This window comes from Chaetodon auriga, chromosome 16, assembly GCF_051107435.1.
Source record: "Chaetodon auriga isolate fChaAug3 chromosome 16, fChaAug3.hap1, whole genome shotgun sequence".
Taxonomy (NCBI): domain Eukaryota; kingdom Metazoa; phylum Chordata; class Actinopteri; order Chaetodontiformes; family Chaetodontidae; genus Chaetodon; species Chaetodon auriga.
Genome location: NC_135089.1, coordinates 679,127 through 703,989, shown reverse-complemented (window position 1 = coordinate 703,989; position 24,863 = coordinate 679,127). Strand labels below are relative to the sequence as shown.

General features: G+C 46.5%; 1 protein-coding gene across 2 annotated transcripts; it reads right to left on the bottom strand.

Annotated features, from left to right (window-relative positions):
* Positions 1-798: 798 nt before the first annotated feature.
* On the bottom strand, positions 799-23,390 carry LOC143334555 (uncharacterized). Of its 2 annotated transcripts, none has more exons than XM_076753386.1 (5): positions 22,799-23,390; positions 11,412-11,714; positions 10,408-10,740; positions 8,889-9,142; positions 799-8,108 (listed from the first exon to the last, which is right to left on the bottom strand). In XM_076753386.1, the coding sequence occupies exons 1-5, from the start codon at positions 23,202-23,204 to the stop codon at positions 7,878-7,880; spliced, it is 1,527 nt and encodes a 508-aa protein (XP_076609501.1). In that variant the 5' UTR covers positions 23,205-23,390; the 3' UTR covers positions 799-7,877. The 2 variants fall into 2 exon arrangements, with proteins under 2 accessions (XP_076609501.1, XP_076609503.1); XM_076753388.1 differs by having other exon boundaries at positions 10,408-10,737; positions 22,799-23,348.
* Positions 23,391-24,863: the final 1,473 nt, after the last annotated feature.

The following is a 24,863-nucleotide window of genomic DNA, read 5'->3' as shown; positions in this document are numbered from 1 at the left end:
ATGAAAACATCAGTTTGTTCCAATAACATCTGTAACACGAGGAGAAAGATCATGAATTCATTATTCTGATGATGAATTTCAATGTGTTTACAGAAAGATTTAGAGGAATGTTTGGATGATTTGAGTCCCAGCAGTTACTTTGTAAAGATTCATTTGTCATATTGTTCAAGTTCCACCATTTTAGAAATCAATAATCAGAACTTTTGGAAGGAATAAAAAGCTGTCATGACACCACTGAAGTCACTGAAGCTATACGAGCCAATCAGAAGCCTGAAGAAAAGCTATAACCTGGAGGTTACCTGCAGCTAGAGGTCGACCGGGTCTCGGCGTCTGCGTGGTGGGACTTTTGGATTATGTACCTCTGCACGTTCTGATGCTCCTCAACGTACTGCAAGTAACTGCATGTTTATGTACAAACATACAAAGTCCTGTTAGCATCGTTAGCACTAGCACTGTCATAGCTACGCCCACCACTGCAAACAGTCCCCTCACGTCAACAACGGAGACAACGTCCCACATGCTGTCTGCATGAGTCCAAAAGGTCTTCACTCTGGAAGGATCTTCAAAAAGGTTTCAGCGACCAAAAACTGCAGCTGTGACGATGAAAGGCCAAAACTCCTGGAAAAAGCTCAGTTTTTAAAAATGACCAGCGTGCATGCTCGAGTCCAGTCTGCTATGATCGTAGAGATGGACACCGGGGAAGTGGTTTGGGGAGGTTCTGTGGATCCTTTGAAACTTTCCCGACATGATGACGTTGGTTCCATCAGCAGAGAGTAAAGAAGACTCGTCAGGCCCAGCTGGTAGTTGTGAACATTTATTGGTTTTGTTTGAATTGTAACACTATAAAGTACCCGGTCTCATAGTCTAAAACAGGTAATACAAATAAAAAAACACCATCACCATCGTCTTCATCGCCCTAGCATCATGGCAGACAGTTGTAACTTGGCGTAAATGACATTCAGACGGTGCTGCTGTGATCAACACGGGCCACAAAGTGAAACAGCCAAACACAACAGTGAATATTCACTTCATCGGTTTAAGATGTAAAAAGTTGGCAAAAATTCACTCAGAACTGACACTGGTCACAAATGGTCAATGGTCACATCAATTTTGAGTTAATTTTCACATTGACTGAAATCTGAACGGTCCCGACTGTCCATCACTCAACTCCAGCACTTCTTCAGCTGTATTATCAAATAGGAAACTCCTTTACATTTGGTTTAATTAGACTGCTGAATTACAAAAAGGGCACATTTTATCAAAAGTATTGCATCAAATTCAAACACTTTTCTTTGAAAACAAGAGCAAGTCCGTTCACGGAGCTCGAACAGGGAGTAGAAACAGATATTTAGGATAAAAGTAAAAAACCCTCTGGGATTTGAACATCAGTCATTACACACATACAGTCTGCTGAAAGTAAAACAATTTATATTAAAAATAAAACCGAAAAGCACTAAAACATCCCTTTCATCCCCTCATTCCCACATTGCATCAAATAGTAAGAGGACCTCGGATGGTTCCCTGAGGAACCCCTCATGAAGTTTTATAAACTTCTACACACTGACCCTGAAGGGTTTCTTTCAGGAGCCCTGTAGGACTCTTTGTTTTAAAGGTGGAGGTCCCTCTGGGCTCCCGGTGAAACTCGTCTCCTAAACTTTTTAGCTTTTACTGCAGACTCGATTCCCTTCCTTCGCCCCGTTCACGCCTTCGCAGCCTGCACTTTGAATGACGAGGCTGAACTGAACACCATCATCTTCCCTCCACGCCGGAACAACACAACCACTTTTCAGAAAACTGCCAACAAACACGATCACAATCACAGGAGTGTGAAATGAACACACGAATGTCGTCTGAATGCGTCTCAGTGCTTAAAATAACTTGATGCACGACACGTTAAAACTACGGAGCGATTTCACGAAACCTACTCCTGTAAAAACTACGGCTGGAGAGAAATGCATCAGCGGGAAATGAAGAATCGCTTCATGAGCTTCGAACACAAGAACGCAGCCTGCGGAGTTTTCACAAAAAGACGTTTTCAGCCAACTCTGAGACTCTGTGAGAAGACGTCTTCTCTGTGTTTATCACAAGACGACAGGTCAGTTATAAGAGCAACCAATTTCAAGATTAATGAGGGTCTCATGATGATTTTAGCTTTAGGTTCTCATAAGTACACCAGCTACGATTTACTCTGTCAGAAATGAAAGCTGATACTCCGAGTCTCAGTTATCATTTCTGTATCATAATTATGACTCAGAAGATCTCTGAATTCCAGTTTAAAGACCTCGATGTTATGAGTTTGCCTCGACGATTTCCTGTAGTTGTCAGACACGTCTGAATGTCTCAAAGTTCTTCTCATATCAACATCACAAGGTCTTTGTGATCTTTAGATCTTCTGGTAATTACACGAGACTAATTACAAGAAAACAAAGACGAGACGAGATCAAAAATCCATCCTGTACCCTCCCGTACACGGAGGTTATCAGTTTCTTGTGTAATAAATACTCATTTTTTATTCACGGCTGCTTTTTGGTTTCCAGAACACGTTTGTCTTCGTACTTCAAAGTGTTCCCGTTTTGCATTTTCACCCAGAGACATTTCTCTCTTCTATGGCTTTGTAAACATGGACAGGAGGAGCACTGATTGGTCAACAGGTCACATGATGCTGCTGCTGTCAGAAGAAAACCTCGTCACCACGTGGTTCAGTGCAGCTTCACATCAGCCAGCAACAGAAGTTCACGTCTGGAGATGCGAGGTTTTCCTCTGGCAGTAGCTCTAAGTATTTTCTAATCTGTACACAGTGCAGTGTCGCAGCTGCCGTCCTGTAAAAATCACATAACTGCAGTCTTTAAAGTGAAAACTAATTTTTGTGCGTTTTTGGTTAAAAAACAAAACAAAGAAAATGATGCGGTGAAGCATCAGACAGCAGCGGAACATCTGGAAATGGCTGATTATCCCTTTTAGTTCTTTCACACTTTGTGGTTTTACCGTTGTTTCCCTGTAATTTCATGTTTTCATCTCTTTTCGTTCTATCCTTGCTTGATCTGACAGCACAGACCGTTTCACTCTTTTCCCTTTAAAGCGCTTCTTAACTTCATTTAAAGGCGCCTCACAAACACTTTAGCATTATTTATTATTATTATTATTATTTTGATCCTGATCGTGTCAATCAAACTAAATGCACTTTAAATGTTTGTTACTTTATCATTGTGTAACGAATAACAAGACTTAAAACAGTAAAACACCAAAACAAGAAACGACAAACAATTACTGTTGTACTAAATAATCAGAAATATCAGCCACCTGTTAAATACGGAAGCCCAGGGACACCAAGAAACCAAAAAATACGACGAGTTGTTTGAACTGACCAAATAAAAATACTCATGACAAGTAAAAATTATGATGCCAAGCCAAAAATATTCGACTGTAAGATAAAATTGTGGGTTTATGACTAAATATCTTGTAATTTTTTGTTTTTGGTTGGTTTCGTATTTTTTTACATTTCAAACAGTGTCATCAGTTTTTGTTTTTTTTTTTCAGCTCTTAACACCAGTTCCTGTACGAAATCCTGAACGGCGATATTTTGGATGTATGAAACGAGCCTCCAACTTCAAACCTGAGAAGCTTGTGCGTTTGCAGTTTTGTGGTTTGTACCTGACAGCATCAGGCTGTGTTTTAAAAAGCTGAGACGCATCCAAGATGAAACAGAACAAAAAATACCTAAAAAATACACATTATCGTAGTCAAACATCAGCGCTATACATCGACTGAGGTAATGAGGTTTGTGTGGAAACAGGAAAAGTCAAAATGATGCACAACGCCGCGAGTCCGTCTGCGAAGCCTCTTCTGTGTTTCTGCATCAACGTGATCAGTTCTTCATCCTAAAAGACACGACGAGGACGAGTCCACCAAAGCACACGAAACACACATTTCTCTCTTTTTATTCTGAAAATCAGCCGACAGAAACTATGTGAGCCTTTGGTTTCAGAACCAGGTGTGACCCAGAACCAGGTGTGACCCAGAACAGGTACGACCCAGAACCAGGTGCCACAAAGACACCGACTGCTGGAAAATCTGGCTAAATAAATCAAAGCGTAATCTGTTGTATTATTTGTTGAACGGGATCGTCTTGATCTGGTCTTGGGGTCTTGAATGAAGCTCTGATCACATTTCAGGCCACATTTATGGAGAGAAACAGGAAACCGAAGGCTTCACAGACCGAGCAGCAGCCCTGTGTGGACGCGTGGAGGCCGAGAGCTCAGCCAATCAGATGACACGCTGGGCGTTTGCAGAAAAGCGGTTGGGTAATTCAGATGTTCCTAATGCAGACAACAAGCTTTAGTTATTTAAGCAGCGTTCAGAGGCAACGACAGGAAACAGTAAATTATTAATCATCATTATCCTGTTATCAAATTTAAGAATTTGACCCGACAGACCCGAGAACATGTAACCGCCTCACGTTTCTCATTGTGATATTTTTCGATGGCGGTCTGATTTCGTCACACGCCATCTTATTTTTTGCTAACGAACGTTCACCAGCTGCAGTCAGCAGATTCTCCTCCACACAACACAACAAACTCCGGCCGCTCGGCAGAGTTTTGGCTTCATATTGCTTGATTTTTTTTGTTCAAATGAGTAAAAACAGAATTGAACCGTCGCTAGAAAAAGGTTCAGTTTGCACATTTACAAAGCGTAAAAACGATGGAGACAGCTGATCGATCCCTCATCCATCCATCCACCCATCCACCCCTCCCTGAGTCCCCCCCCGGCTGTACCAAAGCTAGCACAAACAGATGAACAGGGCGGAATGATTCGGCTGTTGGTTCGACTGGAGCTGAAACACGACGTCAGTTCGATGAGTCTCTACGATGGTTGGACATTTTTCCTGAACTCTTCTCTCAGATTAAACTCGTTTTCAGTCCAGATCGCTTCAATTTCACAATTTGATTCTTATCTCAAACTGACGAATGAGGCGACGTCGCGTTGAATTCGATCTCTGAGGTCCCTTTAACGTATTTTGACAGATAACGAGGTCACGTAGAGTAAAATGTAATAAAAGAACCGAGCTTCACGTTTCACCTGACTGCAAAAAAAAACATATTTGTTGAAAAACTATGTTTTGAATTGACGACCTGAATGTGAGAATTTGTTTGTTTATCAGTCAGGATTTTAAAAGCAATTCATTTTGGCATGAACAGGCTTCCATAGACAGCAAGTCACCTTTGGGATTTGGGTGAAAAATAAAACATGAAAATGAAAGGTGAGGGACGTAAACAGGACTTCCTGTCGGGCTGAGCTCGCGTTTAATCCGTTCACATATCATTTCTATTAAACTCGATAAAAGGCTTCAGCAGAGTATCGATTTGGTCCTGAAGCCCCGAAATCCAGGTGACACTTTGTCCTTTTGTACCCGCTCTCTTTAAAAAACACATATATTTTTCCAGGTCAGGTTCAGGTAGTCTTCCACGTGGTCTGTGTCCAGACTTCTGGACCAGTCTAGATCTGAACCTGCTCTGAACGCTGCTGCATCGAATTCACCTTCAGAGTTTTAACGGTTCAGATCGTTTATGTGATCAGTCGTTATTTCTGTTCTGCTGCTTTTCTCTGATTCTGCTTTGTGTCATTTATGTTTTAGGGAGAAAGACATCAGCTTCAAAGACATTTCTCATTATTTTGTCCATTAAATCTCATTTATATCAGGCAGATATATGGAAGCTCATTTCTGCCACATGCAAAGTTGGGAATGATAAAAATAAAATTACTGACGATAAGTCAAACTTTGACCTCATGTTTCACGATTCCAAAAAAAAACCCCCCAGAAGTTAAAAAGATTTCAAGCTCTTCTTATCTTGTCATCTCTTGGTCCAAATCCTGATAAATATGAGATGCTGAGCAGCTTTGACGTAAGATAAAAAGCTTTATCTTCAGGAGAAACCTAAATTTTGACTTAGTGTCACATAATTTTTGGACTTGCAGCGAGGGGTTTTATTTTTGTCATTCCTTCAGTGTCTTTTTCTGTTCCTGGCACTAATGGGCTTCCATACCTTTCAACAATCGCTGCCAGCAGAAAACGCATGTGGTCTCCTTTGTTTGTCAGGAGGTATCTGTGTGTCGACATGAGGTTAGTGAAGCAACAGGACCAAAAAACGAGGGAGCGATGAAGGAAGGAAGGAAGGAGGAAAGGATGTAAGATAGGATGGAAGGAAGGGTGTAAGGAAAGCAGGAAGGGGAGTAAACACTCACAGATTTAAAACCTTTGTCTTTCTTTCGTTTCTTCATCATCAGTTCTGTCTGAAAAGTAAAAACTGTACAACAAACATAAAACGGATAAAAACTGCTGAGATTCACATTCAGTGAGTCAAATCCATCGTTGCCACTGATGAAGTTCCGTCTTCCTTTTGTTTTTCTAAAAGCGACACGAGAATCCTCAAAGATCGTCTCAAAATCTCAAACATGACGACAAAAACGCACCTGACGACGATCAGAAACTTTAAAAAAAGAGAGGAAAACTTTGCTGAGAAAAACAATAAAGAGCACTTCAAAAACCAACAGGTAGAAAAATCAAAGGTCACTTCTTCAGTGTGCGAGTGACCGTCCACGCTGAACACATCCACGGAACCAAAAGCACAATCATCACCAGCGGGCGGGGGGGCGGGAACAGGAAGCGGCGCTCCGACCGTCTGACTGCTGAGGCGACGAGCTTATTGCAAAGAAATTCACCTGCCGGGAGAGAAACTCACCTGCAGCAGCTGGAGCTCGCTTCCTGTCGACGACGAGGCTTTGACACACTTTACAGGAGTAGAAGAAGAAGAGGAGGATGTACAGCAGGAGGAGGAAGCAGTTTTTATCCTGTCGTGGTTGTCGGCTCTGAGGCGCCCTCTTCAGGCGCTCAGCTCTTTCCCCTGATCTGATTCGTCGATTTCATTTCCTCTGAAGTTTTTGCTTCCTGTTCCACGGTTGGATATTTTGTACAATTCAATCCTTTTCGAGTCCCTTATCAACATCTGTAGGTGCTTAAAGTGACATCAAAGCCCCTGAAAACCTTTAAATTTGAAGGATTTATCGTTAACGTTAAACATTCTTCACTAAATGAGCGTCGTCATACTTTTCCGTTTGGGGAAAATCATGAGTAATTATTACTTTCTCACAGTTTAACACTTTAAAACCGCCAACTGTCCTCATGTTTGAACGAAAGCGTGGGTGTCGGACCCCGCCACCGCTGGAGGAAACACGTGTTCAGGACCTTTAACTTTGTTTCCGATTCGTTAACTGGACCAAAACAGAACCGGCGATCAGACCCAACTCCACCTGGTCCCGGGTGGTGGTGGTGGACCATGTGACCCTCAGAGACGCTGTGATTGGTCCTGATGACGAGCGGTAGACCGATGCTTCAGTTTTCTGCTCAGCTTTGATTCTGAAGCTTTTGAGCTGCGACTCAGATTTTCTTCTTTCCGTCATCTGATTAGTTTCAATAATCAATAAAAAATAAACATCAAATATTCACGAAGCAAATTACAACAAATGTGATTCAATATGTCACAATTATGAGACGCCTGTTTGCAGCTCTAACAGAACGTGCTGCACTGACAGAAGGCCTGGGGTCAACTTCCTGTTCTATTTCAGAATAAAAGCATCAGTCTACCACCCCGCTGCTCTCGTTTGGCGTCTTCAGATCTTCAGGTCTTCGTCTGTTGAAGGTCAACAAATATGTTTTCAGCACATCCACTTTCAGGGAACATCAGGGGACTCAGATCCTGGTCTCTGGTTCTGATCTGGTCTTCGGGTCTGTGGCGGATCCTCCTCTGGTTCTGCTCTCTGGTTTTTGTTCAGCTTTTGTCGGATTCTGTTGGTGATCGGTCCAGTCGGGTTCAGGACCCGGTTCAGTGCTGGGTCCGGATGTGGCTGTGGAGGCGGGTCGCTGAGGAGAACCTCTTCCCGCACTCCGAACAGTGCAGCGCTGAGGCGGTGCCGCCGGGCGGAGACGAGGGGGAGGACGCGTCGGCGGCCATGTTTTCGGCGGCGTGAGTCTGACGGTGAGCCTTCAGGAGGGACATCCGGCTGAACCTCCGACCGCACTCCTCGCACTCGGACCAAACCCGCCGCCTCTTCTTCTGCAGACAGGAAACAGGAAACAGAGCTGAGAGCTGCCGAGCGTCAGCGCGCAGAGCACGAAGAAGTCAACACAAACCCAAAGAACTGCAGACAAACGCACTCGTTATGCACAACTACTCTATGAACGCAGTACTGATGCATTCATGTGTTCACCTCAGCTGGAGCTCATCTTCATCACGTCACACTCTGCTGAGCCTCAGGGATCAGTAACATGTTTGATCTGATGAATCTGAATGTGCAAAGTAACTACAGCTACAGATAAAAGTAGTGAAGTAAAAAGTGCAGTAACTCCTCTGAGACGGACTGGACAAGAAGTATTTGTACTTCTTTTGTAATGTCTGCGTCTACGGTCGACGGTTACAGATTTAGCTCCGTGTTCCTAAACGTTTCCAGTGACGCTCAAACCCGGAGAAATGCGTCATCTGTTTGTGGTAAAGGTGCGTTTGATTCGGCCGCCTGTCAGTGGCCACAGAGGAAACGCCAGGTGAGACGTCAGAGCGAGATTAAACGTGACGTGGACAAAACTTTATACGTTACTTGGTCCATGAACAGTTATGAGTCGCATCAGATGTTCAACCATGAAGACAACAACTCCCATGATGCCATGCGACTTCATTGTTTTGAGCCCTCGTGGCCGAAATGACGTACTGTGCCTTTAAGAGCTCTTCTTTGAACATCACGTTTGAGTTTATTTGTCTTTTTTTATTCGTTTCCTGTGAAATGTTTCATTTTTCACTTTTGATTTCTGGATTTACGACGTTCAGAGTGTTCCCCCTCACCTTCCTCCCTTTGTCCTCCCCCTCCTCATCTTCTTCCTCCTCATCTTCCTCCTCCTCCCTGGTTGCCAGGGGCGACGGGGAGATCCGGCCGTCTCGGCGGTCGTTGCCACCGTCGGTCGCCAGCGCAGCCAGCGTTTCATTGGCGTTGGCGTTGGCGGCGGCGGCGGCGTTCTCGTCATCGTCCTCCAGCAGCTGCGACGGGAGAGTCAAGAGACGATGAAGCATCGAGGCAGAGGAGCGACGACCTGACGATCCTGAAGACAGAAAGACCGCAGTCACTCACAGACTGTACTGCAGTACAAGTACTAACACACAGTGTGGAAATACTCCAAGTACAAGTCCTGCATTGAAAACCTCACAGAGGTAAAGGTATGTGAGTACTGTCAGCAGAATGTACTTCGAGTATGACGAGTAAACATACTGAAATAATTCTGATGGTAAATCTTTTGGTTCTTTCCTCAAACAGATTCAAACACAAACTTTATTGCTGAACGTTTTACAAACTGCATGAGAAAATGAACATCTGGAATTTGTCTGGAAGAGTTCTTCAAATGTCACTTTATTTAAAAAACATCAGTCGTTTCATTGATGGTATGATGACGATGATGAAGGCTTTATTTTGATTAACTGATTCATCAAATTCTTCATGCGTCGCCTTCAACATCTGGATCAAGATCAGTGACAAACAGCTGCAGGTCCAGCTGTGTCCATCAGAGGGCAGCGAAGAGTCCAGCACACACACACACACACACACACACACACACACACACTCACTCACTCACTCACTCACTCACTCACTCACTCACTCTCTCTCACACACACACACACACACACTCACTCACTCACTCACTCACTCTCTCACACACACACTCACACACACACACACACTCACTCACTCACTCTCTCACACACACACACACACACTCACTCACTCACTCACTCACTCTCTCACACACACACACACTCACTCACTCACTCTCTCACTCACTCACTCTCTCACACACACACACACACACACTCACTCACTCACTCACTCTCTCACACACACACTCACACACTCACTCACTCACTCACTCTCTCACACACACACACACACACACTCACTCACTCACTCACTCACTCACTCACTCACTCACTCACACACACACACACACACACACACACACACACACACACACACTCACTCACTCACTCTCTCACACACACACACACACACTCACACACACACACACACTCACACACACACACACACACTCACTCTCTCACACACACACACTCACACACACACACTCACACACACACTCACACACACACACACACACACACACACTCACACACACACACACACACACACACACATTTTTTCTGGATCGTTTTCTTATATTTTCACGTCTTCCGCTCTCTCGTCTGTTTTTTGTCACTTTTTTAAATCTATCTTTATTTATAATATTGGTGCGTTCTCTTGTTCTTAATGTTTGTATCTTCGGCTCTCTCAGGTGTTTGAAGGCCTGTGGGTCACCTGTGGGGCTGAGGGGGGGTCCAGGCGAGGGTCTCCTCGTGGCCATTCCTCCTCCAGCGCTCCTCTGACCGTCTGCAGCTTCGACCTCAGGAGAAAACACCTCCATGTCCTCCAGGGGAGTCCAGCGGGGGTCCTGCTGGGGGGAGGAGGGGGAGGGCTCCAGGCTCAGGGAGGGGGCGGAGGCGGGCTGCACCTGCTGGGCCCCTTCTTGACTCCGCCCACCTCCTCCCTCAAGCTCTTTGATCTCACTGCACCACCTCTGACCAAAGACCTTATCCAGGATGGGAACCCAGTCCTGAGAGACCGAGAGGACGGGGGGGTGCGCTGGGTCTGCTGAGGGAGGGTGAAAGACGAGGTGAGAGGAGGGAGGGGAGAGGAAGGATGAAAGGAAAGGTAAGATGGAGCAGAGTGGAGGAGAGGATGAAGAGAAGGGAGAAAACAGAATCAATCACTTCATCATTTTGGACATTTGAGAGACAAGTGAACACAACAATCTGATGGACAGAGCAAGAGGAGGAGGAGGAGGAGGAGGAGGAGGAGGAGGAGGTGGAGGAAGAGGAGGAGGTGGAGGAAGAGGAGGAGAAGGAGGAGGAGGAAGAGGAGGAGGTGGAGGAAGAGGAGGAGAAGGAGGAAGAGGAGGAGGTGGAGGAAGAGGAGGAGAAGGAGGAAAAGGAGGAGGAGGAGGAAGAGGAGGAGGAAGAGGCGGAGGAGAAGGAGGAGGAAGAGGAGGAGAAGGAGGAAGAGGCAGTGACAGCTCAACATGGACCTGAATCCATTCAGCTGCAATTTCCACTCTGTCCACCAGGTGCTGCTCTACAATCAAACAGCTCTGAGCTGCAGCAGACCTGAGTGTGACCAGCCACACACCTGATCAGGTACTCCCACTGAATACTTCCTCCACCCCTCACCTGTAACCACACCCAGCAGTGATGTCACGGCACACACCTGTACATCCTGCCAGCAGGTGATGAGTTAAACCAACTTGTCTCCTGCTCGTCACTCACCATCTCTCTTCGCCGTCTCCTTGGACACGGTGACGTCGGCGAGCTCCTCCCGGGCGTCCTCGGAGCCGCTGGGGGAGACCGAGTCGTTCTCGGACCCCCTCCTCCTGCCCCCGGCGGCACCTCCTGCACCTCCTCCTCCCCTCCCTCTGTCGGAGCCCTTGTCCAGCCTCTCCTCCAGGACCTGCTGCTCACGCTCCATCTTTGTGATCTCCAGCAGCAGGTCGTCGAACGAAGCCTCCACGATCTTCGTCAGCTCGCGCACAGCAAAGTCCAGAACCTGCTCCATGACCGACTTCAGCTGCTCTGCAGGGGGAGAGAGACGCCACTGTGATCATCATCGTCATCATCATCATCATCGTCACTGTCGTCATCATCATCATCGTTTACCTCCACAGTAAAACAGGCGGTGGCCTCCTGAACAGACCAGGACCCTGGTCTGGTCTGGTCTGTGGGGGTTCCAGTGTTTCAAGTGTTCTGAGGCTGATTCCACTCAGCTCTCATCTGTTAGCACGTGTTGCGTTCACTGCCTCTTCTTCACTCACTCATCTTTACAACAACGAAGCATCTTGTGAAGACTTTGTGCTCCCTCACACAGACGAGCTAACGTTAGCATAGCAAAGATGGCTGAATCGATAACAGCTTCTGTTGACAACATTTAACCAGCACTCATTACTCTCACTGACCGTCTGCACCGTGATTCCTAATAAAGTTTTTAAATTGAAAACAGAAAACAGAACCTGAATCTGACTGTAAGATTCCCAAAGATTCTTTTTTTCAGTGAAATTTTCAGTCGTTAATCCCAGCCACAGTTCTGCATCAGGATGCAGCTGCTGTACAAAAAGATCCCAACCAGATCTGATGTGATCATGTGAGCAGCTCAGACCACCAATGATTCAGAGTGGAGCTCCTCTTCAACGCATGACGAGGAGGTGAAGAGTCCTGACGGACACCTGGCAGCCAATCACAGTTCTCAGACATCTGAGCCTGATCAATACTGAATATCTGAGGCTGATACTAAGGGAGTAGTTGTATGAGGTACTCATGCAGTACAGCACAGTACAGCACAGTGGACGGCGGTCAGGACAGAGGAGCAGCAGCAGAATGAGCACAGAAGCTAAGCTAACGCTAACGGCTTTACTTTCCGTCAGACTTTTCTTTGGCACTACGTTCCCTCAGCCGTAGAACTCGTGCTGTCCTGTCCATCGCTCCGCCGAGTCAGACTGTCAGCAGTCCGTCCACATTCTTTACTTCAGCGGACGGATTTTCAACATGCAACGGTTCTGCAGGAGGTCATGCTTCTGGTCGGAGGTGTCAGTGATGGCGGCTTGCTGACTTCAGCCCGCTGACAGCTGATAAGTTCACCGCATATAGAAGCTGAGGATTTATGTGGTTTTCTGGCTGCCGGGGGGATTAAAATAAAAAGAGTGGGAGGATTAAAAAAAGCATCATCGTGTCTCAGTGCGAGGACGCTTCTGGACGAGCGATGCTGTAGGAACGCTGTAAAAAATGCTGCTCTGAACACTTAACAACAGCGCAGGAACCTGTCATTTTCCTTCCTGTGACTCGTTACCAATCAGCTGACACACCTGCTGATGTCCAAACCAAACATGAGACAAACATCTGAGAAAAGACACCAAACAATGACTGATATATTCACATGAGAGCTTTTCTTTTTTATCTCTTTAAACACGCTCCAGTCACGTTCAAGAAATTCAACCACGAGTAAAAACACTCCACCTGTGCCATCCAATAAAACACGACCCGTGTGTCATGTGACCAACAGCCCCACAGGATGACCCACTTTCTGCTAAAAAAAAAAAAAAAGATATGACAGAAACCATTAATCTGATTCACTCACACAAATGAACAAAGAAACAAACAAACGACCTGCTGGGTCAGAAAAAAAGACTTATCAGTGTGTGTGTGTGTGTGTGTGCGCAGATTGTGCAGATGGTGACGCTAACGTCCACATTCAGACCTGATGAGACCATTAATCCCCAGCAGGTTCATTCACAAGTTGCAGCAGACACCATGTTGTCTCGTTGTCTTGTTGTCTTGTTGTCTTCTTTGTCATCCTGTCTTGTTGTGTTGTTGTCATGTTGTCTTTTTTGTCATCCTGTCTTGTTGTGTTGTTGTCATGTTGTGTTGTTGTCATGTTGTCTTTTTTGTCATCCTGTCTTGTTGTGTTGTTGTCTTGTTGTCATGTTGTGTTGTTGTGTTGTTGTCTTTTTTGTCGTCCTGTCTTGTTGTCATGTTGTCTTGTTGCGTTGTTGTCATGTTGTCTTCTTTGTCATCCTGTCTTGTTGTGTTGTTGTCTTGTTGTCTTCTTTGTCATCCTGTCTTGTTGTGTTGTTGTCTTGTTGTCTTGTTGTCATGTTGTCTTTTTTGTCATCCTGTCTTGTTGTCTTGTTGTGTTGTTGTGTTGTTGTCATGTTGTCTTTTTTGTCATCCTGTCTTGTTGTGTTGTTGTCATGTTGTCTTTTTTGTCGTCCTGTCTTGTTGTCTTGTTGTCATGTTGTCATGTTGTCTTTTTTGTCATCCTGTCTTGTTGTGTTGTTGTCATGTTGTCTTGTTGTGTTGTTGTCATGTTGTCTTTTTTGTCATCCTGTCTTGTTGTGTTGTTGTCATGTTGTCTTGTTGTGTTGTTGTCTTTTTTGTCATCCTGTCTTGTCTTGTTGTCATGTTGTCTTGTTGTGTTGTTGTCATGTTGTCTTGTGTTGTTGTGTTGTTGTCATGTTGTCTTTTTTGTCGTCCTGTCTTGTTGTCATGTTGTCTTGTTGTGTTGTTGTCATGTTGTCTTTTTTGTCGTCCTGTCTTGTTGTCATGTTGTCTTGTTGTGTTGTTGTCATGTTGTCTTTTTTGTCATCCTGTCTTGTTGTCTTGGTGTCTGTGATGCGTCCTGAAGGGTCCTGAAGGGACACTGGTGGGTTTACATTTCAAACAAAATCCAGTGCAGCCATGGAGGACTCTCAGACTGATGCCGGCTCAGTGCAGGAAGTCGTCCGTGTGGACTCTGACAGCTGACGTGTTTCAGGTGCTTCACGAATGACAGACTTCCAGCTGAGGACTGACACACCTGCTGTCATGGTAATCACAGGTCTGTGAGTCATCAGGTACCCTGAGAGATGCCACAGTCTAATTACTGGATCCAGTGCAGACATCAGACACCTGTTCACAGCGTCACTGTCCTTCAGTCTGCAGCTCTGCTCCGAGCTCATTGTGTTCATGCGTTCATGTGTTCATGTGTTCATGTGCGTTCACTTTTTGTCGGACAGGTAACAGTGAGTTGCAGTCTTCATTCTTTCACCTGCCGGGCTTCGTCCTGTCCCTCCACATCACACTCACATACAACGGTGACATACAGCACGAAGCTACTGCTGATCAAGCTGCACGTCCTTCACAATAAAAGCACTGTGGAGACAGCGGGAGGCCTTTATTGTGAAGAGCCCGGGCGTTCACTGCGGTAGTTTAAAACTGTCAGCAGGGTTTACCTGTTCAGACGCCTCATTGGCCCACAGCTGCTCCTGGTTTACGCAGTCGGGAAATGAGGCGACACGTTAATGTGACACTTCCTGTTTCTCCACTGGAGACAGACATCAGAAGTACTGCAAACACAGTCTGTGCTCCACTATCACACATCTTCCTTGTCGACATCATTGATTTTCCATTTCTTTCTTCTTTCATGAATTTTTGTTCTACTTGATTTTATTTTGTTCTGAATATGTGTTACACATGTTCTGGGGTGTATTTTGGTGGAGGCTACAGCTGCTTCTCGTTTCCTGTGTGGAAGTATTTGGATGGATGCTTGTTGCGTCCATTAAAAAGACTTTTATTTCGCAGTAAAAACAAATAATCTGGACTTTTCTTGGGTTTCTTTGTCGTTTGCAGCGTGGCTTTAAATGACCGCAGCAGCTTCAGTCTCATTGGTGAAACTCATCTCTCTGCTCGTCTTTAAGTTCCTTCATATCTGAGCTGAGACAGAACAAACCTCTCGCTGTGTTTCTATTGGCTCTGTGATCTGAGAGCAGATCAGAGGACGGACGGGACGTCCCCCTTAACGAGCCTCATGACGAGCTTAACGGTCACTGATGGAAACATGTCGTCGAAGTTTAGAGACGAGCTGAAGTCCAGCACGCACTGTGTCCATTATCGATCATTCTCTGGACTCACTGGTCGTTTCTGAAGAGGAGCTTTTCTCAGAGGACACGGGGACGTCTTCAGTTTGCTTGTTGTGTTGTGTGACAAACGGTCGAAAAGTTGGAGATAATTCATTTAATTTAACGTCATTAAGAAACAGAAAACTGTGAGAACGATGCCTGAAAAACGACTGAGACGATGGTGGGACATTTGGACCCCTGGTCTGAGGGTGCAGGACTCATCCTATCGTGATGACTCAGGGTCAGAGTCCTGGTCCACAAGACCACATGTCCACATGTCCATATGTCCACATGACCGGGGGGGGGGGGGGGGGGGGGGGGGGGGGGGCTCTGCGGGGGTTCATTTAATAACTTAAACTAACAAAACAAGTGAACTTTTCTTTTTCTCCTCGTCCTCCTCGCGTCCTTTGTTCCTGTCCACAGCGAGCAGACATCAGTCAGAGCACAGCCTCGTTTTCCATGAACAGACTCCCCTCAAAGCACAGCGACCTTTGACCCGAGCCTGTCGAGGACACGGCCTCATTAGCTCATTGTGCTGCTTTTTAACGGACGCTCTGCTGCTGGTTCAACGCTCTCTTATCAGTCTTTATCTGGGATGGACAGCAAGATTCTCAGCGGTAAATCAGAAATCACTGGACACATAGTGGGACCAGTTCTAAACAGCTGATGGACGACGTCCACAAACCTCTACAGAAGACTGGAACACCTGAAAGCAAACTGGACCACCATTAGCACCATGAAGACTACTCAGAAACCGGAGGGATGCCAGGAAATACATCAGCATGTAGTGAAGGAGTCCTCTCTAATAAAAAACCCGTGTGGGATATGGGAGGACAAAGGACAGCCAGAGACCACAGCCCAGACAGTTGTGTCACTATTAGCTGGACAGAGCTGTGGACAAAGACAGAGCTAGCAACAAATCTCCCCAGCATGCAGGTGGACCACGTGAGAACAGATTACAACACGAGCCACCTCGTCCACAGTCCAAGACTCAACATCTCAGTGCCGCATCCAGCTCGGACTGGACGAACACCACGCTGGACTGAGGTCTGGACGAACACCACGCTGGACTGAGGTCTGGACGAACACCACGCTGGACTGAGGTCTGGACGAACACCACGCTGGACTGAGGTCTGGACGAACACCACGCTGGACTGAGGTCTGGATGAAGACCACGCACACCTCAGTGTTTTACACTGGAACAACAGAACTGCATATATGTGGTCTAGACCACTTCCAGACGTGGTCTGAATCAGATCTCAATGTGTCCTCAGTGTGTCTCGGGTCTACTCGAGTCTGTACGTCCACTTGTGATCGGATCACTCGAGACAAATGTTTATGCAAGGTGTTCACAGGGCCTAAGACCAGGAGAGACCACTTCAGTCCAGTTCTCAGATCTTTGCTTCCTGTGAGTCAAAGAACTGATTCTAAAACACTTCAGCTGGTTCCTCCTGGTCTGCTGCTCAGCTGGTCTGGGTTCAGGTCTGCTTCCTGTCCCCAGAGTCCAAACTGAACCAGGAGAGTCAGCGTTCAGGTTTTATGGTCCACAGATCAGACAGCTGCAGGTCCGCGGACTCTCAGCCCTTCAGGGACCACAGACTCAGACCTGTCGTGGTCTCTGACGGTTTTATCAGGTTTATTCTGATCCAGCGTCTTTATTTTCTTTATTTTCTCTCTTTAAGTCTGACCCTTCTCTGACGTCAACACGCTGCCTCGTCTCATCTCGTCCCGTTTCTGTCTGGTTTCAGGGTCTGATGGTTTTTATTTGTGGAGTAAAATCCAGCTCAGGTCGGGTTGCGATTGGCCGTCAGGGCTGTGATGTCACCATCAGAGAGCCTCTCTGGCCGTGATGGCGGCGTTGTTGTGTCGGTGGCCTGGTTTTTGGGAGGGGGAGGGGCAGCGAGGAAGCTTTGCGTGTCAGCTGTGTGTTTGCGTTCGAGTGCGCAAATGTGTGCATGCATGCGTGAGAATGCGGCGGCGGCAGCAGCTGCATCCTTCTTTCTCACATGTCTCTGCATGTGGACGTTTGTATGCTGTAGCTCTGTGGATGTGTGTGTGTGTGTGTGTGTGTGTGTGTGTGTGTGTGTCTGCAGTCATGAAACACCCAAACAAACACACAGCAGCGTCTGACATCGTTTCTGAGGGAGGAAATCAGTTCTGTCCTGATGGATTAGTGTCGCCACGTCAGGTTTGCTCTGACTACACCCCCACCTTCACACACCTTCACACACACACACGCGCACACACACGCACGCACGCACACACACACGCACGCACACACGCACGCACGCACACACGCACGCACGCACACACACGCGCGCACACACACACACGCACACACACACGCACGCACACACACGCGCACACACACACACGCGCACACACACACACGCACACGCACACACACACACACACACACACACACACACACACAGTCCCTCTTCTGCTCACACTGCTGCTTTCTAACAAACGTCTGCAGGCTCGATCAGACTCGAACGATTCTAATGGCTGATCAATCATTGACTGCTTCCTGTCTATCTTTTCCGTATTCGACACCATTTTGTGATATTTAATAACCAAAACAACTGGTCAGTGTGCTGTTCTGTGAGCTCTGCGTCTTCCCTGTCTCATTGTCTTTGTCTCTTCACTGGTGTCCTCTGGATGTGGACTGGTGTGCACTGTCCTCTCAGAGACAGACATGAAGGCTGTCAGCTGAAACGAGGAGAACTGATCGCTGCCTCGGCCACAGATACACAGAGCTGCTCCAACGTTCAGGACGTTTGACTGAAAATCAGTCGTAGCCGTTCCATGTAGCTCAGTGTCCACTTTATTAGGGACAGCGAGCTTCACGACGGTTTTATGTTCAGTTTGTGATGAGACTGATCGGAGCTCTGCTGACAGATGTTTCTATTATTGTGTCCACCCTGCTGTATCACTGAGGGTGGACTAAATAACAGAAACACCTCTGAGCCTTCATGCAGGAGACTCACTGCCTCCGTTTGAGACAGCCGTACCTAATAAACTGGACACAGACTGTGACTGTTCTTATTCATTCAAAACTCAATTTAAATGAATGTTTACATGCAGAGCGGTAACGATCAGTCAATCATCAATTCTGATCATCGATTTAAGAGTCACTGATCAGTGAAGATCTGTCTGGTTTGCTGTGAATTTAACATCTTTCGGTTTTGGTTCTGTTCTGATAATCAATAACTCATTAACGGCTCTTCTCACGCATGCTGCCTGTCCGTCGAAGCAGAGGGTCAGAGGACCAAGCAGAGGACGTCTGGATTCATCAGTGGACACAAAAGGTGTGTCCCAATTCAGGGGCTGCATCCTTCGGAGGACCCAGCCTACGCGGTCTCTGGAGGCTGGGTCCTGCGGAGGATCCTCCGTCGGCCGCATCAACTATCGCTAAATGAGACGGTCTAGCCTTCGGAGCATGTCCTGATTGCGTCACGACGTCATAACTTCTTCCCTCCTAACCCGGGAAAAACACACGTACGGGGTGCAGAGATGCGCCCGTACAGCTCCTATCGCTTGTAAGAGGCGCGAAATGTAGCCTATTATACAACTTACAAATTCACCTGATGTGAATATCTTCACAGCTTCGCGTTGGATGGTTCACGCCTCCGCATCGTCCATTCATTTCTGAAAATGGACACCTCGAAGGGCGTTATCCCGCTTATACCATGGTCACTTACGAAAGAAATAAATATGAAATCAATTATTAATACGTTAATGTTGTTTTTTTACCGTTAACATCGTAAGTTTTTCACAAGAGGCCGCTGAGTGGACTATTTCATATCGCTCGTTGTGACGCGTTGCCAAGGTAACCGGCTCTGGCCACAGAACCTGCAGCTCGGTCGGCGCAGCTGTTATATTAGACCTAATCAGAGGAGGGAAGTGACATGATTGCTTAACGTTATGTTACGTGATACAAAGTATCGTTTCAGAGGTCAAGTGCACCTCTTACCGCTTGTGTGTGTCCAGAGGATGATGCCAAATTTAGTTTCAAAGACTCAAAGTCCACAGATAGTTTCCTAAATCATTTTTATTGCAAGAAATATTATCCACCATTCACTCTGATCATTAAATGTGGTTAAAGGAAACTATAAAGTCACTCATGTTGTCTACTGTCTTGCCGTTGTGATAAATAAACTGTGAAATAACGTATGTTCGAGTTTCTGTTGCCACGGTTACCAACTAGCGTTTGAGCCAGCGCAAAAATTTAGAACAATCAGGCTATTTGACCGGAACTTTTTTATAGTTGTCCTACAACTCTTTTTAACGGAGACCCTGCAGCCAATCACAATCGAGTATTCACCCAAAATAAGATATTAGTTGACATGCGAGCTTGTAACATTTGTAAGTGAAGAGTTTTAATAAGGCTAACTGTTAACTGAGCTCCTCATATCAACAGGTCGCCATTATTAAAAAAAAAAAAAAAAATCAGTGCGCAAAGCATCTTGGGATATGGGAGGCCGTGAAGGATAGTAGCGACGCATCCTCCAAATACAGGGAAAAGGAGGACGCATTTGTTGGCTGCATTTGGAGGATCCTTCGAATTTGGACGAATTGGGACAGCCTTCGCGCAGCGTTATGACGTAATCGGCCTTCAAATCCATCCTCCGAAGGATGCAGCCCCTGAATTGGGACACAGCTAAAGAGAGACGCTCTCTGGCCTTCCAGGACCACACACGGCGGCCATGTTGAATGTTTATGGCGGTCCGTGTCCTGAGCGGGGGACGAGGCCGCATTGATTCACGGAGGCGAGCACTCGCCGCTCAGCACCTTCAACATTTCACGGCCTTTTTAAAGGTTATACATACTCTGCCGACGGCGTGACACACATCTTCAGTGGTTTAAATTAAAACCTTAACGAGCTTTAACGAGCTCTGACTTCCTGTTCAGGCCTCAAACTCGGAGCTTTACCTCGACCTGCTGCTCTTCGGCTGGATTTTAGCTGATTTCTGCGTTCTCTGACCTGATTCCTCTCACTCAGCGGTTTCTTCTCCTTCCTTTATTCTAATTTCCTTCTTCTTCTCTCATTTTGATCGTTATCGTGTTTAATTCTCCGTCTTACTTCCATTAACTTCTCCTCCCTGTTATTTGTTCTGTCTTTTCTACATGAACTACTTTTAGCTACTAGTACTGGGTATCATTTGAAGTTTTTGGATAATACTGCTGTGAATCCTGCAGTATTAAAGCTGAACATGTCACTGAATTTGTTCTAAACTGATGAAGAGTCAGGACGTGACACCTGAGTGGACACCTGGACGTCTTTCCACCTGAAAATCAGCTCGATCATCTGAACAGCGTGCCGGGGTTCAGGTCGCGAGTCGGGTCTGCTCGTTTAAATCTGAGCTGTTGATGATTTTCGGTTTGTACCATTAACTCCCATAAAAGCATCACATGACTGAGCGCCTTATTCTTCATCGCGAGCTTCGCAGAAAAACACTTCCATATTTCTGAGTATCAAAACATCAAATAAGACGCAGTTTGCCATCGATACTAAAACGCAGGTTTCATTCAAGGCTCAACGTCACACCTCGGCTGTTCTTTGGTGGCGACCAAAAGGCGTCCTCAGCGCGGAGGAAAGCTTAGCATTGAGCAAAAGGTTAGCATTGACCTAAAGGTTAGCACTGAGTGACAGGTTAGCATTGACCCAAAGGTTAGCATTGAGCAAAAGGTTAGCATTGACCCAAAGGCTAGCATTGAGCAAAAGGTTAGCATTGAGCAAAAGGTTAGCATTGACCCAAAGGTTAGCATCGAGCAAAAGGTTAGCAATGACCCAAAGGTTAGCATCGAGCAAAAGGTTAGCATTGACCTAAAGGTTAGCATTGAGCAAAAGGTTAGCATTGACCCAAAGGTTTGCACCGAGCGAAAGATTAGCACTGACCCAAAGGTTAGCATTGAGCAAAAGGTTAGCATTCAGCAAAAGGTTAGCATTGACCTAAAGGTTAGCACTGAGCAAAAGGTTAGCATGGACCCAAAGGTTAGCACTGAGCAAAAGGTTAGCATTCAGCAAAAGGTTAGCATTGACCTAAAGGTTAGCATGGACCCAAAGGCTAGCATTGAGCAAAAGGTTAGCATTGAGTAAAAGGTTAGCATTGACCCAAAGCTTAGCATTGACCCAAAGCTTAGCACTGAGCGAAAGGTTAGCATTGACCAGCTGCACATATCGTTCCTGATTTCAACGATAACTTCTTCAGTTTTACGCTGAATTTGGTTTTGTGTCCAAACTGAATCTGTCCCATCAAACAGCTTCCAGCTGTGACTTCACTGGTGTCTCATCATCCCCCTTCAGTCAACACGTTCCAAACCTCTGATGCTGAACTACAGTTAGCCTGAAGCCACTTTTTGGCTTTTTGAGGTTTTACGGGTGATGCATTCAAGTGCTTCTCCCGGTGATAAATCTGACTTGACGCCTGTAAAATCGCTGAAAGGCTGAATATGCGAATATTCATCGGCTGAGCTACATCTTTCTTCCTCCCTTTGTCGTGCCTCAACTCTTTTCTCCTCCAGTGAAACACCGATTAAACCTGGTCGGGGTCCGCCACCATGTGGGTCTACAGTCCTGCTGACCACCAGGCCCGTCTCCAACACTATGCTGCTTCTTTGTCCTGGTCCCACCACCACCCTCCAGTCCTGGGAAGGGGATGCACAGGCTGTAAATCTTACTCAATGATCGACAGGCGTCTGGAGCTGAGGCCACCTTATTCTTTCACCTTGGCAGCCTCTTTGTTTTGCAGCCGTGTTGCTCAACCAGCCGCTTTTCCTCATGAACCTGTTCTGTCAAAGCGCTTCACAGCGAACACAGGAGATCTGACATGACAGCCAGATGTGGCTTTCATGGAGCAGGAGGCCTGTCAGTCCTGATTTTCCATAATACTCATTATACTCTGCATCACCTCCATCCTGCTCCAATTAAACCCCAATTAAAAAGTTGTGTGACCCATTTCAGGCTCTGACGCCAGCTTTTCTCCGCCGTGTCTGCGCACTGAAGCTCGTAGTGCCGCAGATCAGGTCGGGAGAGCCCGTGAATGTCGGTTTTATCACCTGCAGGCCTCACTTTGTCTGCAGCTCAGTTTACTCATAAACCCTTAAAACAGCCTGCAGAGTTACGCAATTCCAGCGTCAGCGTGCTGGCAGGGAGGAGTGCCCTGGACAACTGCTTGTTTGCGTGCCTGTGCGTGAAAATGAGTGTGTTGTGTAACGGGTGCCTACCCACGACTCGTCCTCTCTGCTCCAGGCGGCGTGTGTCGGTGGGAACGCCGGGCTCGGTGCCCTGCCCTCCGGGGGCGTGAGGCTGCTGCTGCTGCCTCTGCTCGGGCTTTGTTCTGCCGCCGTCCGCCCTCTCGTCCCCCGCCGCCTTGCCAGCCTTGTTCTTACCGGCCGCCGGAGAGCCTCCGCTGTCCGCGGGGCTGCTGTTGGCTCGCCCCCGGCTCTCCCGCGACTGCAGCTGGAGCCTGAGCCGGCGGTTTTCTTGCTCCTTCACGGCCGTCTCCAGCAGCAGCGTGTTCAGGCTGGATCCCACCGTCTTGCTTATTTCCTGGACGGCGAGCTGAACGACTTGTTCCAGCACGGACTCCAGCTGGCCCTGGAAAAACGAAATGTACACGGCCCCGTTCATGTTTTCGCCCCCTCCGATAAGAGGGCTTTCTCATTCTTCTGTGCCCGCGCCCCCAGCCCACCCCCCTGCCCTGTCTCCCCGACGGAAAACTGTCTGAAAATGGTCCCCGGGTCGCTCGGCTGTTCCGGGAGCTGCTCTGCTCGGTCCTCCGGCTGCTGCTGCTGCTCTCTCCGCCTCGGCGCACCTTGCGTGTCAGCCCCTTCGGAAGCTGCCGGAAAGACCCGAGTAGAGGCGCAGCGGCATTTTCCCGCCCACATGTCTTGCCCCGCGCGCGCCGCGCACGCTCGCGCCCTTGCAGTCAGCCATTTTGGCTTTGAGAAAATAACATCAGTCATCCCCAAAGTGTGTGAGGACAGACTGAGAGTCGCGTTTTACTCCAAAATACCAGAAAAACGAGACTTTGAGGCCACACGGCACCGTACCACAGCTCACACTGACAGGTGCTCTTTATGCTCTGTGAAAAATGACAGCAGTTATCAAAAATAATATAAAGATTTAAGAGTTACTGGTGGACTGAAATCATTTCTTTAGCACCTAAAGAAGCTAAACTTTAGCTTTAAGCAGGCCTTTCTTGACTCTGTTCAGAGGCAACAGCTTTATTGATAATTTTCTCCACTGATAAAGATTGAAATCTTCTGTCAAATATAAAAATGAAAGTAACAATCATTTTCATTATGAGTCTGATTAGTTGATCGTTTATATGTCAGAAGGTCAAAATGTTTATGCTCGTTTTCAAAGATCTTCGGTTTAGTCTTTTGTCTTTACTACTACTGCCACTACTATGACGACTACCACTACTACTTTTCCAATAGAACTGAAAATCCTCCTGTGTGATTTGTGACCTAAATTCATTCTGATGTTTCCCTGCAGCAGTGATGGAAGAAGTATTCAAATATTCTTTGCTGAAGTAGAAGTACCAATACAACAATATAAAAATACTCCATTACAAAGAAAGCCTGCACTCAAAATCCTGCTTAAGAAAAGGTATTCTCAGTTTCATGCAGTAAAAGTACTGTGTGTGCAGTAAAATGTGTCCTGTGTCTGATCTCTGATTCTGTGACTTCCATAGTTTGTTCGTACTGAAGCGTCGACCTCGGGGTCGGGCCCCACCGAGGGGTCCGCACAAACCTGTTTTCAGCTTCTGGATGTTTGATTCTTTGATTTTTCTGTTTGTTAAGAGGTCCCAAACCAAAAGGTTCAGCTGGTTTAACCTGAAACTAAATATTTTATTTCTAAGTGTATTACATGTTTTAATCTAAAACCCTAATCAGAAAAAATCTTAGTAATTACATGTGTCAGAGTAATGTGGTGGCGTTTCAGTATAAAGTATCATGAAATAGAAATTCTGAAGTAAAGTAGAAGTACCTCAGTGATGTGTATGTCTTTCACACACACACACACACACACACACACACACAGTAAATGGCTCTTATGTAACTTGTGAAAGAAGAACAATAACCTCATTCAGCTCCAGTCACTGATGATTTATCATAAAGTTTCATCTGAGCTTTCAGTCAAAACAATAGCAAAATAACACAAAGTCCATGATTCGATCTTTCAAGTCCATGTCTGTCACTGAGCGACGTGTGTGTGTGTGTGTGTGTGTGTGTGTGTGTGTGTGTGTGTGTGCCGTGTTTTCCTGCAGACCAGATCAGGAAC